This window comes from Syngnathus leptorhynchus, chromosome 2 (genome assembly GCF_054491065.1).
Source record: "Syngnathus leptorhynchus isolate UIUO chromosome 2, UIUO_Slep, whole genome shotgun sequence".
Lineage (NCBI taxonomy): Eukaryota > Metazoa > Chordata > Actinopteri > Syngnathiformes > Syngnathidae > Syngnathus > Syngnathus leptorhynchus.
The window spans coordinates 17,307,636-17,325,810 of record NC_141196.1 but is presented as its reverse complement, the minus strand read 5'-3'; the positions used below and the strand labels follow the sequence as shown (position 1 = coordinate 17,325,810).

The following is an 18,175-nucleotide window of genomic DNA, read 5'->3' as shown; positions in this document are numbered from 1 at the left end:
AGGGCAGGACACACTGAGAGGTGGGGTGGTGGAAAAAATTCCCTGCAGCTGTTGTAGAGACTGAGTGCGACTACAACACTGTTATTGATGGGAGGGAGAGAAGGCGGGGGATTGATAATAATACCCTGTGTGTTACAATAATGATGTATCATAAAATACCACAACACACCCTTACATCTGTTGGGTCAATTTTCTAATTCAACTGCTGGGTTGACACTGATGGGTCAGAAGTTGGGTCATTTTTACCAACCATTTGATGAAATTCTTAAAGCATCAGTTGGGTAAAAGATGCCCGGCCCACACCATTAAACAAAACTGATTGATTTCGTATCCCCACCGTTGTGTTTGAGTTTGAAGTTTATACTTGGCAAAACATGTTTTTGGCAAAACACAAAAAAAATTGTTCACAATTAATTGTAATACTTATAATATTAACTATACTAATAATATGCTGTAAAGCTATTTTTGTATCTCCTGAAAGGCGCATTTTTAGCAATGTCTCCCTCTAGTGTCTGTTAGGAGGAAGGCCGCCACGTCCACTCATCAAGTTTACCTTTCTCGATATTACCACTTCCGCGTTTGTTCAAAGTTTAACGTTATCTTCACGCGAACATTTCTGGAACTAAAATGAATCTGTGCAACCCGTATACTGTTGCCATGGCGACAGTTGTCGCCGTCGTCGCCCCGCTGTGCTGCAAAAACGCGAGTTCTGATGCAGAATTGAAGAATCTGACGGGTGATTTTACTCCATTTGGGTGTTGCGGCCACCTCATGTACGAAAGTAAAGGCGGGTTTGAGAGCTACAATCGCTGTTTTCAGGTAAGAAATAAGAAACGCGTACCTTGCGTCATTAGAGACCACGCCCATCAGGTACAATCCAGTGTTACATGTCAAATTGCTCCATGTTATCTTACTCCCCGTCTCGAGTTACGACTGTTATCGTAAGGCGAGTTGCGCAGTTTTGTGTTTCACGACTGCAGATTTGTCATAAGCGACTTGGAACTTCCGTGATTGCAAAACTGTTCAAATTCTCAATAAAAACACTGAACGAAACGTGTCGTTTGCATTTCCGACTGGCTGCAAAAAATAGCAAACACACACAAAAAAAACAGAAAACGTGCATGAACGGGATTTAAACCCGTGACGTAAAGATATAAAATTAGTCTATCTGGTAGAGATTTAACCGCTGCGCTATTGTGACACACCATAATCTTATAATATCAATATTCCCAACAACACTAAAGCTCTGGCTCTAACCCTAAACCAACCCTAACCGCAACCCTAACACTAGTTCTAACTCCAGAATTATCCACAAACCGAACCGTAGTACTAATCCTAACCCCAGCCCTAAACCTAACCCTTAATCCTGTTGCAAATTTTTCCATTGTAAAATTATTTTGGGTCGTATCGGTATTAGAACTCGGATCACTGTGGTGAGTGTTCAGAGCACTATCCACTACACTATGGAAGCTTGCCTTGCATCACATGGAACATTACATTATATGGTTTAATGGAGCAGCTCAAGCGAATAGACCAGAGACTATTCTGGTCTTTTGTTCTGGTACTATTCTTTTGAACTCAAAGTCATCAGCCTTAACTCTGCGACTTAACTTCACCATAATGATGGAATAAAATCGAGAGGTTATTTGAATTCTACGCTCCTCACGTCTGCATGTGCGCTCCTCGTATGGTCGTGATGTTTCATTATCATCTTTAATGTCTGCAGGTGCACAGCATTAAATGTCGGTAATGATGCTGTAGAGCGCCTTTGTAAATGTATATATTTTATGCAGTTTTGACCTTTTTGTTAACATGCACATTACATTTGAGGTCATTATGTATTCCTGAATACTATAAATAGATTGAGATTGAGCAATTTGACACCGGCAATAGAGAAGGCAGGTGCGCGTTTTTACTTTTGGATTTAAACCATAAAAACGGTAATAAAACGTTTAAACGTTTAAAGTGCGATAACGGTATGTTTAGTGGAATAGTCCACCGTTCAGTGTCTGTATTATGTATAAGAATAGAACGTCAAAGGATTTAAACATTTATTGTTAATTCGCTGGTATTCAATAACGTCTTTACTAGTTGATTTAAATAGAACAATGAATAAGATACATTGTTTTTTCCTAACAAATTTAGAGTTTTTATTTGTTGTATTTAGGTTAAACTTCAAGTCATCGAGTTGTAATTTCTAAATAGAATTAAAATAAATGAGAAGATTAATGGAGGTACATGACAACAAAATTACAATTGGTGACGAGTCGCTGACTGAACACCATACATCAACTCATGCTGCAACATAAAATCTTTTTTTTACTTCTGGCGCATTGTGTAATTCATGGGAATTATATGCACACAAATTTGTGGCTGAGCCTACTTGCAGTCGTTGGTTTTCAACAAAATAGATTTACTTAAATGATGTCTATTTTCTTTTGCTGTTGTCTAAAAATCATGCATATCAATTTTTCATACCATTTCTCAAACAGCTGAAGTGTCCAAGAGAGTAAATAGTTTTATTTCCAAGCCATTTGTTACTTTCAATTGGTCAGTGACGTGCTAAAAATATAACACTGGAAAATACCAGTCACATTGATTTGGGAAAAAAAATATGAAATTGACCATTTATGGACACAAGAAATCTTACATATACAAATACAATATATTATTTTTTATAGTATATCAATAACCTGTATTAGCATGGTTTGGCAGTGCCACAGCTTTTGTCAACGGCTCAATCTCACTCACGCTCAAAGCTCAAAGCTCAGAAATAGCTTCTATTTTGAAAAGCTCATAATTGTTTCATTGGGTATTACATATGGATGCAGTACACTTCCGCTTCAAATTTTAAGTTTTCAATAAATTCAAAACAGCCACAGACGGCATTAAATGAGTTAGCATTTTTGACTTTGATGAACTCCAATGCTCAATATAAATTGACAGAGGTTTTGATTGCGTTTGTGTGTGTGTGTGTGTGTGTTGCATGTGTGTGCGTGTGTATGTGTGTTATTTTTCATTATTTCGACAATCCAGGATTCTACTGAGCGTCATGCGTTCCTCAACTCATTTTCTACACAACCTCAGTCTGCTAAGTACGGAATCAATCACTTCTCCTCCCTCTCACCTGAGGAATTTCGTGGTAGGTTGAACTTACTGTTCAAATGCTGTGATGTTACTAGCATGTCAGTCCAAAATTTGTGTTTCTACCAGTGCAATTTGAGAGGGAATTGCCTTGATTTGTATCTGCTTTACATGTTCTCCATCTGGACTGGACATTGAATTCTTTGTTCTCGGCAGATTTGTACTTGGGATCAATCTCTGAGCGAGCTCCACCATTCCTTGGAGCCAAGACAAAAGAGCTCCCGGCCAAATTTGACTGGAGGGACCGAGCGGTGGTGGCGCCGGTCCAGAACCAGCAAGCGGTAAGATGGAACATTGAGAAGTGTGTTTTTAGCCCAAAAAATATGAAATAAAATAAAATTGTTTTTGGACTCGAACATGAGAAATAACTTTGGAGATACAGCCTTTTTATGTAATTCATTTACTTTGTAATATAGTTGTAAGTTGCTTTTAATTAAAACTTGAAGTTATTGTAATTTTATTTTATTAATATGAATTAAATGAGTCGCTGATAGTGTAGGGGTACACACGCCTGACGTTTGTGCGGGCAGTGTAGGATCGATTCCCGCTCAGTGACAGTGTGCATGTAAGTGTGACTGACTGTTTGTCTCCATATGTGTCCTGTGACTGGCTGATGAGCACTTCAGGGTGTCGCCTGCTTTTTGCTCGATGTCAACAGGGATAGACTCCAGCACCCCACGACCCTGAACAGTGTTAAAAATGGATGGATGGATGGATGGATGGATGGATGGATGGATGGATGGATGGATGGATGGATGGATGGATGGATGGATGGATGGATGGATGGATGGATGGATGGATGGATGGATGGATGGATGGATGGATGGATGGATGGATGGATGGAGTCAAATTTATACATTAATTCATTGTAGATTCAGTGTAATTCAAAGAACTTCAATTTGTAGAATCCATTTAAAAAAATAATAGCTTCTGTTTGTGACTCTGTGAGATGAGCTAACACGAGAATGTGCTTGACGTCACTTCCTATTAAAAATCTACTATTTATGAGATGTCATTCATTCATTCATTAATTCATTCATCTTTGCTTATCCCCCCGAGGGTAGCGGGCGTGCTGGAGGCTATCTCGACTATCTAAGGGCAGCAGGGAGGGTACACTCTACACACTACAGCCTCATAGGCAGACACCGTAGACGCTCACAATAGTTTTTTAACTTTTTATTTTGGTGGGTAGGTTGACTTCTATTTCTATTGTAGCGACTTTGGCTGTTGGAAGTGTGTGACTTGATGCTCAGCCTGTTAAATGAGTCAAATCACTTGAAACATTATTAATGAATTAGTGAATTATGAATAACTACAAGAGACACTTTCTCTCAGGAGATGGGACCATAGAACTATCCCTGCTGGGTCAAACATAAAAAGTAAGTCAAAGAAGGTTCAAATGGTTTTTGAGTTATTTCACAATGATTTTGTGTCCATCAACTAAGAGCAGTGTGTCTGATAATAAACTGCTTTTTGAGGATAAATTAGGGCAATTATTTGACCAGCAGGCAGAGACAGCCTCATGCATTAAAATGAACTGTCTTTGTCCTGGTCTCCTTCACAAAGTCATGAGGAAGCTAATTTTGGAAAGGTGGTGGGATAAGAAAAATGTTTTACTGCTGGCAAAGATGGTCATTAAGAACAGGATTTGGAGTAATACGTCCCTCAGGAGTTTGAACTTTAGCTTTTCTCAATCATTCATTTTTTTTCCAGTGTGGTAGCTGCTGGGCATTTAGCGTGGTGGGCGCCATGCAAGCGGCCAACGCCATCGCAGGAGCGCCGCTGCAGGAGCTCAGCGTGCAGCAAGTCATCGACTGCTGCTTTCAAAATGGAGGCTGCAAAGGAGGCTCCCCAGCCAAAGCTCTCCTCTGGTTACAGACGGTACTTTGAAATATCGAAAAGGAATTTAGCGTTATGAACGTTTGTAAGCGCATACATCATGAATAGATCCACAAATAGGTCTGAAGAAGCCATGCTGTAAAAATCAGAGGAAGTCATTCAGTATGGTTGATCGTGTCCATTTCCGGGTCATTCTGTCTGGTCATGCGAAATCCAAATTTCAGCCCAACAAGCCAGAAATTTAGGAACATTCATTTTTAGTCTTAGTTATTAGTAGAAACCCTAAAACACTCTAAAAGAGTCATGCCTGTAAATGCAAGAGAGAATCTTCCATTTTGCTTTGAAGCCATGGTTTGTTGAGGTTTGGGCCAATAATATGAAATTTAAGTCTCAAGCCATTCTCTAGACTAAACCTTCTAAAAATCCAGCCCACAGGAGAAGAAGAGAAGACACAGGATCTGTCATTTTGGTTTAAACAGGACGTCGGCCCAAAAATGTTATAATGTGCTCCGTGCAGCACAACTAGTCAATACACATTGTTCTGATTAATGTTTTGTTTGTGGAATATGAATGAAATAGGCAGAATCCACCTCAGCTTCAGAAATTTGTTGAGCCTTGATTAGTTGTTGCCTGAGACCTGAGCAACTGTAAGTGGCAAAATGGCCACCCCCTGAGGTGGATAAAAATAGGTGAAGACTAGCGAACAGCGCCAACGTTCCACCGGCACACTGCAGCCAGTGTGAATTGACCCGTCGACACCAAGGCTTTCTATTCCTTGCAGCGTTTGGCGGAAGAATGTATTGGAGCCGTTCCACACTTGGTGTGAAATAGGCATAATGCAACCTCCAGACCTTCTATTTCAGTTGAGACTCTCTTTTAAGTAGAGCAACAACACTAAAAACAACAAACAAAACAAAAGAAAAAATCTGTAGTCTGTGGTGCGCATTTGTTTTTCATTTTGGGGTCAATTTGTCAGTCAACCCACCAAGTGGCTGATTTTTAAGTCAAGTCAAGTCAAGTTTTTAGCTGTGGTTAGTGACAACTCAACTCCAGCTAACCCCTTTTAGCAGATCATCTTTGATCAGTGACTCATATGGATTACTCTCCTTGCAAAGTTCATGCATGTGGTCCGCAGATTGATTTGTGAAAAAAAAAGCGTTATGCGTATTCAGGCAGCATGTTTAATCTGGAGTCAGATGTACAATAAGCCAGCTGTGCCCCCTCAAATTAAATCAGCGTAAGCCTCCTCTCAACAACACTTCCTCCTCCAAAACGTGCCATGAAGCATTCAGTCTGTGGGCCATCTGTCTGTGAGCGACTGTCTGCAATGAGGAATGTAAAAAAGGTCACAGTCATTTATTGTTTAAAGGCATGTTAATCATTTGTGTACCCTAAAAGTTTTTTGAAATTTTGATAATTTTGTCGGAAGAATCATATTTACATGATTTACACTGGCTTCAGGAGATTTGTGTATCAATGACGTTGGCCATTGTCCTTTTTTATGAAATTGGTTTGAGTGTTTATGTGACATTCATTCTTCAACCCATTGCCTTGTGGTCATGCTCAAGGTTGTGTTAGTCGGTGTGCAGAAGTGGTGCATTTTTGAGTTTTAAAATAAGAACACGAGTGGAAGTGTGAGTGCTCTATGCTCTGGGAAACCATTAGCCACTGTGGCTGGTAGGAAAAAAAAGCTAATGCACTGAGCACCATGACATTTAGTAGACATGAGTAGAAAAAGTAGACTAAAGTCTCAAGAACCCACACTTGCAAAGACCATCCATTTTCACTTGAAACAGCCATTTTGAAGACCTAATGACTCAACTCACAAATAGACAAGGAGGCCATCTATTGTTACACAAGAGTGCGTCATTATTTTATATTCCTTTAACATTATCTGTAGACCGGAGTGAGCCTGGTGCCACAGTCCGAGTACCCCTACAAGGCCAAGAATGGAATGTGTCACTTCTTCTCCTGTCTTAAAAGAGGCGTCACCTTGAGGAACTTCACTTCTTATGACTTCAGGTAAAAAAAAAAATTCCCCTCTGCAGCGTGTAGGCAGTAAAAGCTTAAAAGTTAACACACACTTATTCAAAAATGAAATCATGTGAAGTTCAAGGACGGAAAAGGGTCAGGAACATGTCATGTTTGCTGTGTCAACACAGATATTGATTGCTCTGTTGCACACTGGTCAGAACAAGACATAGGTTCACAACACTTCATAAATACTTGTTGGAGGATGATTCCTGACTTGACTTGACTTGTTGATATGAAACAAAATACATAGTGGAAAAATATCTAAATATTCTAAACAACAAAATCTAAGCCAGAGAGTATTAGATCAATGTTTACATTAATTAAAGAACATTTTATTTCGTAGTGAAATAAATAATTCTAATCATCTTTTCCATATAATTATTTATTACTTTGAACCAATGCATACAAAACATTTGTTTGATTTTTTTTCCTCGTTTTTTTACAGCTACTTTTATAAAATATGGCATTTTTGATGAAATGCAAAACAAGTTTATAAAACCCTGAAGCCATCAAAGCATATTTTATTTCCATTAGATGGATGGATGAGTTTATTATTTTGAATGACAAAATATTGTTTGTTGTATGCACCTAAGATTGAAGAAACTACTTTAGAAAACACTTCTTATTGGTTAAAAATCTGAATCAGTCTTTTGTATTAATATACTAACTTTAGATGCTTGAATATACCGAAGGAAAACAGCAATTTACTGTAAGCGCAGAAAATGAATGGATGGCTATTCATCTCTCCATTCATCCATCCAGCGGTCTGTCTGTACATTGAGCCATCTCTCCCTTACTTGTCTAGTCTTTCTTTCCGATGCACTGATGTTGTTTCTGCTCTTCTGCCTCCGCTAGTGGTCAAGAGGAGGCAATGAAGGCAGAGCTGGTGGAGAAAGGTCCTCTGTCTGCCGTTGTGGACGCGGTCAGCTGGCAGGACTACTTGGGAGGAATCATTCAGCACCACTGCTCTAGTCGCTGGCCCAACCATGCTGTGTTGGTGGTGGGCTATGACGCCACAGGTAAGCCAAACAAAACCCACCATAAGTTTTCTATGTAAAAAAATGATGTAAAGTTATTATCAACGAGAAACAACAACATATTTTCAATAGATGTTTATCGCTCCCCCTATCCCTGTAAATTCATCTTTTCATGGTGGAGGGATTTGTCTGTCCCAATGATCGTTGGAGTTAAGTCAGTTAACTTGTTTGGGGCTCCATGTCCCTTCACCCACTTCGAAAGCACCCATGTGAGTCTGATACAGCCTAAAGAGGCAACATGGCAAGAGGCAACATCCTGCTTACCATGAGCTCCCTAACTGTGGGTGGAGGTTACAAAATCTGTCTTGAGGGACATAGAATGTCACTTCTCTAACCGGTAAGGATTGTGAGCTAGTGTGCAAGGTTGAGAAGTTTTGACCAGATATAGTTGGGCTCAACTCAACACATGGCTTGAGTTCTGGTACCACTTTGAGAGAGCGATTGGACTGTCATCTACAATGGTTTTGCCAACAGTGAGAGGACTCCCTTGATCTGCTGGCGAATTTTTATGGTTGCATAGGTCAGTGTCAGTGAGACCTGGAAGGGTGTATAAGGGAGGAACGACCGACCAGACCAGAACCGATATATGACCCTAACTATAACAAATAGCGCCAAACAATATGTGAGGGTACGCTGGAAACACCTTGCAGAGTCCCCTTTCAGAAGGACTTTCAACTTCTACCTCTGAGAGAACATGTTATATATATATTTTTTGTTTTTCTTTATTTATTAACCATCATCTTTCAGAGGTAATTTGCAGTTTTTGTTAATTTGACATCTTACCAGCGTCTGTTTTTTTCCCCCTTAGTACAGCTCAACTTGAGTTCAAATGTACTCATCCCGTGTTTATACCACAGCCTAAAAAAAACTAAATCAATGAACTAAACAAACCAAGAATGCCTAGAATTAGCCTGAGAGAATTGTTGAGAATTACTTACTGTTCCCGGAACCATTAAACGCAAAAGAACACATTGAAAATGGATGAACTCGCCTTTAGTTTCCCTTTTTTCATCCACGTCAGAAGTATAATTCTCTCTTAATGGAAATGGAAAAAACAACACTTTTTTTTCCATTCATTTGTTATTGTTCAGTCTTTGGATGTTGACGTTATAACTTCAAGGTACAGTTATATCATCAGTGTTATATAAGAGTTGGAAATGCTGTGCGAGAAGTGTGTGCCATCTTTGTCAGGAAGTCAAAGGGGCTGTCTAACTTTAAAAGTTTAGGACTTTAAGACTTTGTTTTTATTTAATTTTTAAGGGGTTGCTTTGAGTAAGAAGGGTGTATAATAGTATTTCAAAAGGGTGTGCCTGACTTTGAGGCTGAGCTTAGTCTCAAATACCACTTGTCCCCACGAAGGTCACGGGCGTGCTGGAGCCTATCCCAGCAGTCATTGGGCAGTAGGCATGGGACACCCTGAACCGGTTGCCAACCAATCGCAGGGCACACTGTGACAAACAACCATCCGCACTCGCACTTACGGGCAATTTGGAGTGCTCAATCAGCCTTCCATGCATGTTTTTGGGATGTGGGAGGCAACCAGAGTACCCGGGGAAAAGCCATGCAGGCAGAATAGGGGGTACAGGCAAACTCCGCACAGGGAGGGTCAGAGGTGGAATCGAAACCACACCCTCGGAACTGTGAGGTGGACGGGCTAACCAGTGCTTCACCGTGCTGCCTCCCTACAAAACTAAACAATGAAACCTTTTGGATAGAAATAACCTTTTGCGAGAGATAAAAGATGTCAGCAGTTTTTCCTTTCTTTCAGTGCGTATGGATGCTGCCTTTGTGTATGTTGACCAATTATGACTTATTAGTACAAAGCTATTATACAGCCTTTTAGGCTTTCAGGTGAAGTTATGTTCTTTAGTTTCTAAATTCTGTTTGCCTGTAGTTTTTTTTTTTTTTGTAGGGAAGATTCCCTTCTGGATAGTGCAGAACTCATGGGGCACTGAGTGGGGAAAGGAGGGTTACGTTTATGTCAAAATTGGCAGCAACCTTTGCGGTGAGTGTAAACCATCCCTGTGTTTATTGCCATCTTAATTTTTACATTCATACCTGCTTTTAAGAGAGTGTCTGTTGCGCTTGCCATCCACCTCTATGGCATCAACATTAATATTCTCTTTGCCTCATGTGTTGCCAGGCATCGCAGATTCTGTGGCGGCTGTGGTGGTTTGATGTGATGCAAATAAATCACTTTACATGAGCGTCAATGCTGGGTTTTATTTAGGCATGCACAAACACTTAATACACACTACAAATACTATGTACAATCAATATGAACAAATTGCACAGCTCCATATGCAAAGATTATATTAGTCACTGGATAAAAAAATATACAATATTTAAGCAAGCATATATCAAACTGTAGCACTCACCACATTCCTGAGTGCTCCTTTGCTAGTGGTTGTCTCAAAGTGGTGCCATATTTTGAGAGCTGTTTCTAATATTTTGCCCCTTGTGTCACCAAATAAAGCAACCAAAATATCAGAAAATATGATCCAGAATATTGAACATTTTGTTTAAACGAGTTATTTTGAATTCTTCTTTTTGGTGCCGACGTACTTTAATGTAACGACGTCTTGTGAGTGTATATCATATCAACATTATGTACACATATTTTCTTGATTTCCATTCTGTGCAAATTGGTTCAGATGCTGAGCATCATTATTCTCGTTCATATTCATTGTATTTACATCCTCGCAGGATAGCCATGTGCTTAGCGAGTATTAAAGTCGACAAAAAAAGGGCTTTTCGTTGGTGCACGGTGGAAGTGTGTTTTCTGGACAACACAGGGGTTGTGAGGAAGTAGAAACAAGATAAGTGTTTGTTTCGTTTCATTTGGTGTTCCTGTACGTCGTTAGTCCGAGTCCTCGCTGCTGCAGTAGGAGCTGTCGCAGCACTCGGCAGTGTAGATGAAGGTGTGGACATTTGGGTTCAATTTGGGTACCCAGTGGCGAGGTACCAGAAATGTGGCCAGGTTGAACAAGTCCACAAAAACTTTATAGCGGTCACTGTAAGGAAAGCAAAACGTGTGTAAGGATGGTAGCCGATATGTGTGTGTGTGTGTGTTAAATCATAAAATGATAAAATTGTAAAGCACAAGACAAGCGACCACAGGGCAATGACAAATATTTCACCTAAAGTGAAAGTAAATAAACCCCCACACAGGGTACGGGTACAACACAAACATGGAGAGAGATTTACCAGTAATTGGAACAGAATTGTGAACTTTTGAATGTTTTTAAACTTACTTAAATAATCAATATTTTAAAACGCTGGAAGGGCCTTTCCGTTGCGACATATATTTCTGATGGTGTTATAGCACCCCCCCAGACCCAGAGCAGCACCGTGCCTGCTCTGGCAGAGCCACAAATGTACTCCAAAGTTAGAGATATATGGACTTGAGTATTGAGACAAATTACACCTAGAGGAATAGAGTTATATTGCGCATCTCTCTTGCTCTTCAATGCAGCCTTGAAATACACATCTAGACAATACCTTACAGTGGATCTCAGGTAGTGGTACCCAGACGAGCCCCCCGTGCCCGCCTTGCTGCCAATCATTCGGTGCACCATGCATACGTGATTGTCTGCAACAACCCCAACGGAAAAAGAAGAGGAAAAAGTGAGACGTCAATAATTGATCCACAAGTTAAAGAGCAGGGGTGAATAAAAATGTATTGAGTGGGAGTGGAGCAGCTTCCCAAAGGCTTCTGACTAACTTTTCAGCCGTGCAAACTTCCCTGTTAGTGCGCTGAGGCTTAGGGCCAAACATTCCATCATGGCTATGTACTGGTATGGCATCCACATACTCACATCTCCATTTTGTCATGAGCATGTCGATATCCATGAGGGAGGTGAGGAGCTGGAAAGGAACCTGGAACCTAGGCTCCTCTCTAAGTTGAAGAGACAGCAACGAGCGACGTTATTGACAAAGTGAATGTCTGCGTGGTCTATTTGTAAGTACAGGCATGCACGCACACACACACACACACGCACACACGACCAAATTTGCCACTACCACTACCACGGTCTACGGTGTCTACCTGTAGAAGTAGATCATGAGAGCACCTTGAAGAGCTTTGTAAGACAGCCGCCTCTCACCTTGTTGGGGACAAAGTAGCATCAGTGAGCCACTGCCGCCACATTTCAAAATATGATTCGAATTCGACCGACCTTTACTGAGCAGATGCTCGTGACGCTTAACATCGAACAAAGAAGTGAACACTTCTTTCTGCTTCAGCAACTCAGCCATCATCTCCTCTTTGTCCTCGCAGTCAGGCATTTGCTATGGAACACAAACATCACACCAATGTCTTTAAATCTAGTCTAAATGTCAATTAAGAGTTGTTTAATTATTATTAGTGTTATTATCTTACCTCAATATTTTGCTTTTCCTTATCAAGGCCATCAAAGATGTTGCTCTCCAGGCTTTCCCAGAAGTTGAAGCCATCTGTTTCTAGGCCAGGCGTTCTCTCCAGCCACTCCTTTAAAGACAGTGTTTCATGTTACTTCCAGAATGTCATATTTTCAATCATTAGTTCCTGTCGAATGAAAGTTCTAGTACTACTGCTATCACTATCACTACTCCGGGTATTCACATCTTTAAGAAGAGACTGAACAAACACCTCCTCAGTAAATGACTGCGATCATTTAAAGCCCATGGACATGTTGTCATCGAAACACTTTATTTACATGCTCCGGATTGAGTAGCTGCAGATCATTGAGAGGTTCTTTGAAATATTTCCCTAAAACTTGTATCTGCTTAAGATTAATAAAACATAAAAAACTACTGTACCGCCACTCCTCCTGCTCCTCCTCTTGTTACTAGTATTGTCACCACCACCATACCTACCATTACTACTGCTGCTACAACTACCACTCCTACAACTACCACTACTACTACTACTACTACTACTACTACTACTACTACCGTTACCTCCAACAACTCCACAACAAATCAGTGGTACTGCTTTATTGATTGTGGTCAAATGACGCATGTCCATTCTAGTAATTGAATAGCCAGCCAAATTCAGTGGAGTCATGTTAATCATATACCTTGTAATGTGTTTACTAAAGGCTTCAGCGTTCCCATGACCCCATGAGGATAAGTGGTTAAGATGATAGATTGATGGATGGATATAGTATGTGTTAACTATGACATATAGTCTTTTTCTTTACCTCAACCAGTTTCAAGAGTGTGGGCTCTTTCTCTGTGGCGAGCAGCAACTCGCCTTCCTGACCTTTGAAGATGTCGCGGTAGTGCTGTCGATTGTATGGCACCCTCAAGTTGTCAGGCACCCCAATTTTGTTCTCCAAGAGCCGAAACTGAAGGCTTTGGAAGCCAGAAGCTGGAGACAGATATTCCCTACATACAAAATCAACAAGAAGTAAGCATACTGTGCGGATAACTGAGGGAAAATTTCTTGTCAATTGTCAAACCTGAAGTCAAAAAAATCCAAGGCTGTCATTGTCTCCAGAACAGCGAACTGCTCTACCAGCAGTTTGAAGATTATCACGATCCGGTGAATGCGAGTATTGACTTTGAGCATGTTGCGTTCATCTCGCACCTGCATGTAGAAGACATGTTTTCAATCTTATTTTTTTTCCCTCTTACTCGAAATATCTGCAAACACCAACTGACATTTGGGAACGTTTTCCAACATGAAAGAGCCAACTGTTAATTGAGAAAACAACTCATGGATCAATGGACAACAAACAAGGTTAATTGTTTGCTGCAGCTTTAACTGGATTTGACATGGTTGACTTTCACACAACAGCAGGAAGAAGCAGACTGGTATTAATCATGTACTGTGATGAACGTGACTCACGTGTCCATTAATGAAGATTTGCCGAACTGAATCCAGCTCGAACAGAATCTGTTTGAACCACAGCTCATAAGCTGCAATGAAATACAAAGCACACTTTCAGACATTTTATCAGAGTTTATAAAATTGTTACTTTATAATATAATGCAGTAAATTAAGACATGGCTAATAGACAGGCAGCAGTTATGCAGCACTTAGTTCTCATCAACAATTTGATTGGACACAATTTATTCTATGAGTGAATGAGGCATTTTGCTCACAGGTGCCCACATCACTAGTCAGTGGTTATCGAACATTACTGTGTGTTATTAAAAATTTTCAAAAATGGACATACAGTAGCACCTCGTGATGCAAGATAGCAGGATGAGCCTTTCTTAAGCCTTATATTTTGCTTTGACGTCTGAACAAAAATTTTAGCTACTCTTAACAGCAGTCTGGCGTCAGGCAAGACCTCTTGCACTAATCAGCACTTTTCAGTAGAGGCACGAAAGAGCATGGTTTGAGCCTATGAGCCTATGATGAGGTTTCAGCCTGACGCCATCCATCCATTTTCTGAAATGCTTTTTCATTACAGGGGTGACGGGTGGACTAGAGTCTATTCCATCTGACTTCAAGTCGTAGGATGGGTGCACCCTGAACCGGTTGCCAGCCACTCACAGGATACACAGACAAACAACCAGACAATAGACAATTCATACTCACTATCACATTATTACACTATTGACTTTAGAGTGCCCAATTAAGATACCAATCATGTTTTTAGAATAAGGGAGGCAACCGGAGTACCACATAAAAACCCACACAGGCACGGGAGAATGACCTCCACACAAACTCCAAATAGGAAGGCTACAGCCTGAATTAGTAGAATCCACAGACTTTGCACTGTAAAGCGAACATTCTAATAATTCGACTATCGTGCAGCCTGGCGGTAGTAGGATATAATTTAAAAAAAATATTTCTTTAGAACCAATTGATGTATTTAAAGTTTTTAATGACGCTTTTCAAAATAACCTGCACAAACACTGCCTGGATAAGTTTCAGAACCCCCATGATCGTCATGACAAAAAGCGTTTCGGATGAATGAATTCTTTTTTTGATGACATTTTATTTGTAATAGCATCTTAAGTTATGGTAATGAATTCAGTGCCATATTTTTGCAAATTTGTATCCATTAATTTATTCCATATCCATTTACTGTCATTTTTTATTTTTAAGTGATGCGATTTCGTTTAAATTTAATTTAACAGCATTTTTGTTCGTTCACATTTTTGGTTGTTGGTATAATTAAAACGTTTTATTTAATGAAGGATATTTAATTCATGTTGTTTTTTAAAATCATTTAATTACATTTGCCTTAGTTATTTTTTCATCAAAATCTTATTTTGTTATTTTTAGTTATTGTACTTTTTTGTATTTTTAGTTATGTCATGCCATTTTTATTATGTGATGTTTCCATTTATATAATGCCATTTTTATTGATTCAAATCCATTTTAATTGTGGTGTTTTAAAATTCCAAAACAATGTATTTTTTCAATGGCAACTTCATTTAAAGTAATGGTCAATTTAATGAATTATGACATTTTAATGAAAAATGTGTATTATATCAAATTAAAAATCTTACCTGGCTTTGTAATAAAAAGCCTCCCTGAATGGCTGTCATATGTAAAAATGCCGAAGTAACTAATGTTGAAAATTGTGACAAGTCTTTTATAACTTAAAAGCGTTTTCTCTAAACCCTTCCTAAGGGAAAGGCTTGCTGCAAAGTACTGTAGAAATTTAGTTCCCCCAAAGTTAACCTGCGGCTCACCTTGATGTGTGACAATGAAAAGGTGCTCATCGTGGATCTTGTTGCCCTTCAGCTCGCTTTGTAGCACCTGGGCTGTCACAATTTTATCTAGCTAGAGGGGGAAAAACACAAACAAAATTCTTGGAAATTTTTAAATGTATGAAAAAGTGCAATGTGACAGGTGGTGTTATTGTACCTTGAGGTAGTCTCCATAGATGATACCTCCTTTACTGGCCTTGTTGACGCCTCCCTGAGAGGCATCTTGCTCTTCTTTTTGCTCCAGAAGCTGGTTTCGAAACAACCTGATAAAAAACCAAAACAATTAATTTATCAATATTATATGTACATCTACTATCATTAATAATAAAAAGGATGAACTTACAAATGCTTCCTCTCAAAATACGGGCATCCGCTCATGACTTGTACAAATCAGTCGCAACCAATGACACTCTTGGAAAGGTCAACATATACTAAAATTGTTTTCATTGAATTGCATGTTTTTAAAGAGCAGCGTCATCCAATCACAGGCGAGGCCACTCATCGTCATGTGCTACGCCTCCGGTTTGTTTACCTTGAACCCAACCGTGAATGTGTGGACTTTGTTTGACTGGTTTTAAGGCGTGGTCACAGGATGCCATCATATCAGTAAAAAACAAAAAGGTGAGGATCTTGTACGTAGGTTTTACTTTTACTTATATATACTTTTACTACTCATTAGTGAGTTTCCTCCGCAGGGTGTCCGGGCTCTCCCTTCGAGATAGGATGAGAAACTTGTACATCCGTGAGGGAAAAAGGGAAAAAAATAAGGCAGTTTTTCTCTCTGTTTTAAGGTTTTAACAAATCTTATAGAACAAAGTATTGTAAATCTGACAAATGTCTGCCAGTGATTTTATGTTTGTTTATTCGATGAGGGCAGTGTAGATCAGTGAACATTTTTGTAGATGCACCAGAATTAACAAGGGGGTTATTTTTCATCTGTAGTCCTTAAGGTAAGGACACAATGACACGTGACTCGGTCAGAGCTGGGTTCAAATCGCCGACCCTCCAGTTTCTGAACAACCCGCTCGACTGCCTGAGCCACGGCCGCCATAAAAACATTTTTATATTTATTGTTGTATGCATTAACTTGGCCATTTATAATTTGTTTCTCAACAAACAAAAATAAAAAATATTGCAAATGATTAGAAATCACCCTCACAATATTTAATATGATCTTTCGATACATGTATCAATATAATGTAATGTAAATACATAACATAATAAAATAAAATAAATATAATATATTAGTAAACCACTCAGATATGTGCATAATAGTTTGTTGGCTGCACATTTGCAAATTCTATTCTGTTGTGTCCATGTTTGCGTATTTGCTTAATTAAATCTGCCACCTGTTGTCTAAACTTGACACGCCTTTTCCCAGCACCAGTTGCTTCCATCAGAAAACTCACAAATACGTCTAAAATAACAAACCTTTGTACTCTCATCGACTTTTATTATGGGTCACAGGAGCCATGAAAAATGCTAAGCTCTATCCTTCATCAAGTCTTTTTGGGTGGACTGTAAATATTTGCTGTCTGGTTAATATTATGTTCTATCCGATCAACAACAACATCGCGTGTCTCATGGTTCTCTGTTTGGATGTAGTCTTGACATTTTTATTGTCACGTACTGGTTCTTGTCATGGTAGTAGTAATTGTAGTAGTATTTTTTAGGCTTTGTTTATATCCTAAACAGATCGGACCTCGAAATTGTAACAGGTGGGATCAACATTTTCAGTTAACCTCTTTGTTTCACTTGCATGATGCTTTAAATGTTTCTCTCACTGTTGAAGGTTCACTGGCATCATTAAAAACTCAATCTATGCCGAATCATTACCACGCTTGTTTTTCCCACCATGGCCCCTCATGAGGAGTTCGGCCATCAGCCGCTTTGAGCTGCTGCTATGTTCTCGGAAACATCACAGGAGCGATAATGAGAAGCTATTTCTGAACGGGGACAAGTGCAACGAGAATGTGTAAGCCTTGCCCGGCCTCTTGTGAGGCCAGATGATAACGCCAGATAGGCGGCACGTGTCCCACTTGCGAGGTCTCAGCCAAACATTCGCTTAACCGTACTGTCACGTATACATGCACTCTGACCTTGTTTTCAGCAAATACACTGACATGCTCGGTCACTGGGTGGCTTGCTTTCCTGGGAATCGAACAAAGGCTCGAAGAAGATAAAAAAATAAGTTTTCTCAAACAAATACTATTTGATTCATCTTACTGCAAGATGCTGTTTTCTCCAAATTCTTTCCCCTCCAAAATAAATTACACTGCCAAATACAAATTTAAATTGATCAACCCTCCAGATTTTTAAAATCAATTTTTTTCTACTTTCAGAATATTATCACCAGACAAGACTTTACATTAAGATGAAGGACCTGTGCCGAAGAAGACTGCTCCATCGTGCTTCAATGACTACCACCTCGTGGCACTGACACCGATCATGATGAAGTGCTTTGA

At 39.6% G+C, this 18,175-nt stretch overlaps 2 protein-coding genes across 4 annotated transcripts; one reads left to right on the top strand and one right to left on the bottom strand.

Annotated features, from left to right (window-relative positions):
• Positions 1 to 532: 532 nt before the first annotated feature.
• ctso (cathepsin O) lies at positions 533 to 10,299 on the top strand. Of its 2 annotated transcripts, none has more exons than XM_085905472.1 (8): positions 533 to 819; positions 3,037 to 3,142; positions 3,301 to 3,425; positions 4,858 to 5,025; positions 6,884 to 7,005; positions 7,873 to 8,036; positions 9,949 to 10,059; positions 10,198 to 10,299. In XM_085905472.1, exons 1-8 carry the CDS (start codon positions 628 to 630, stop codon positions 10,230 to 10,232), a joined length of 1,023 nt encoding a protein of 340 aa, XP_085761598.1. In that variant the 5' UTR covers positions 533 to 627; the 3' UTR covers positions 10,233 to 10,299. The 2 variants fall into 2 exon arrangements, with proteins under 2 accessions (XP_085761598.1, XP_085761599.1); XM_085905473.1 differs by having other exon boundaries at positions 537 to 819; positions 9,967 to 10,059.
• Positions 10,258 to 16,150, bottom strand: tdo2a (tryptophan 2,3-dioxygenase a). Of its 2 annotated transcripts, none has more exons than XM_085905470.1 (12): positions 16,054 to 16,150; positions 15,868 to 15,973; positions 15,693 to 15,783; positions 13,888 to 13,958; positions 13,499 to 13,626; positions 13,238 to 13,424; positions 12,436 to 12,543; positions 12,233 to 12,344; positions 12,103 to 12,160; positions 11,873 to 11,952; positions 11,556 to 11,646; positions 10,258 to 11,068 (listed from the first exon to the last, which is right to left on the bottom strand). In XM_085905470.1, the coding sequence occupies exons 1-12, from the start codon at positions 16,086 to 16,088 to the stop codon at positions 10,915 to 10,917; spliced, it is 1,221 nt and encodes a 406-aa protein (XP_085761596.1). In that variant the 5' UTR covers positions 16,089 to 16,150; the 3' UTR covers positions 10,258 to 10,914. The 2 variants fall into 2 exon arrangements, with proteins under 2 accessions (XP_085761596.1, XP_085761597.1); XM_085905471.1 differs by having other exon boundaries at positions 10,922 to 11,068; positions 11,561 to 11,646.
• Between the last annotated feature and the right edge of the window lie 2,025 nt (positions 16,151 to 18,175).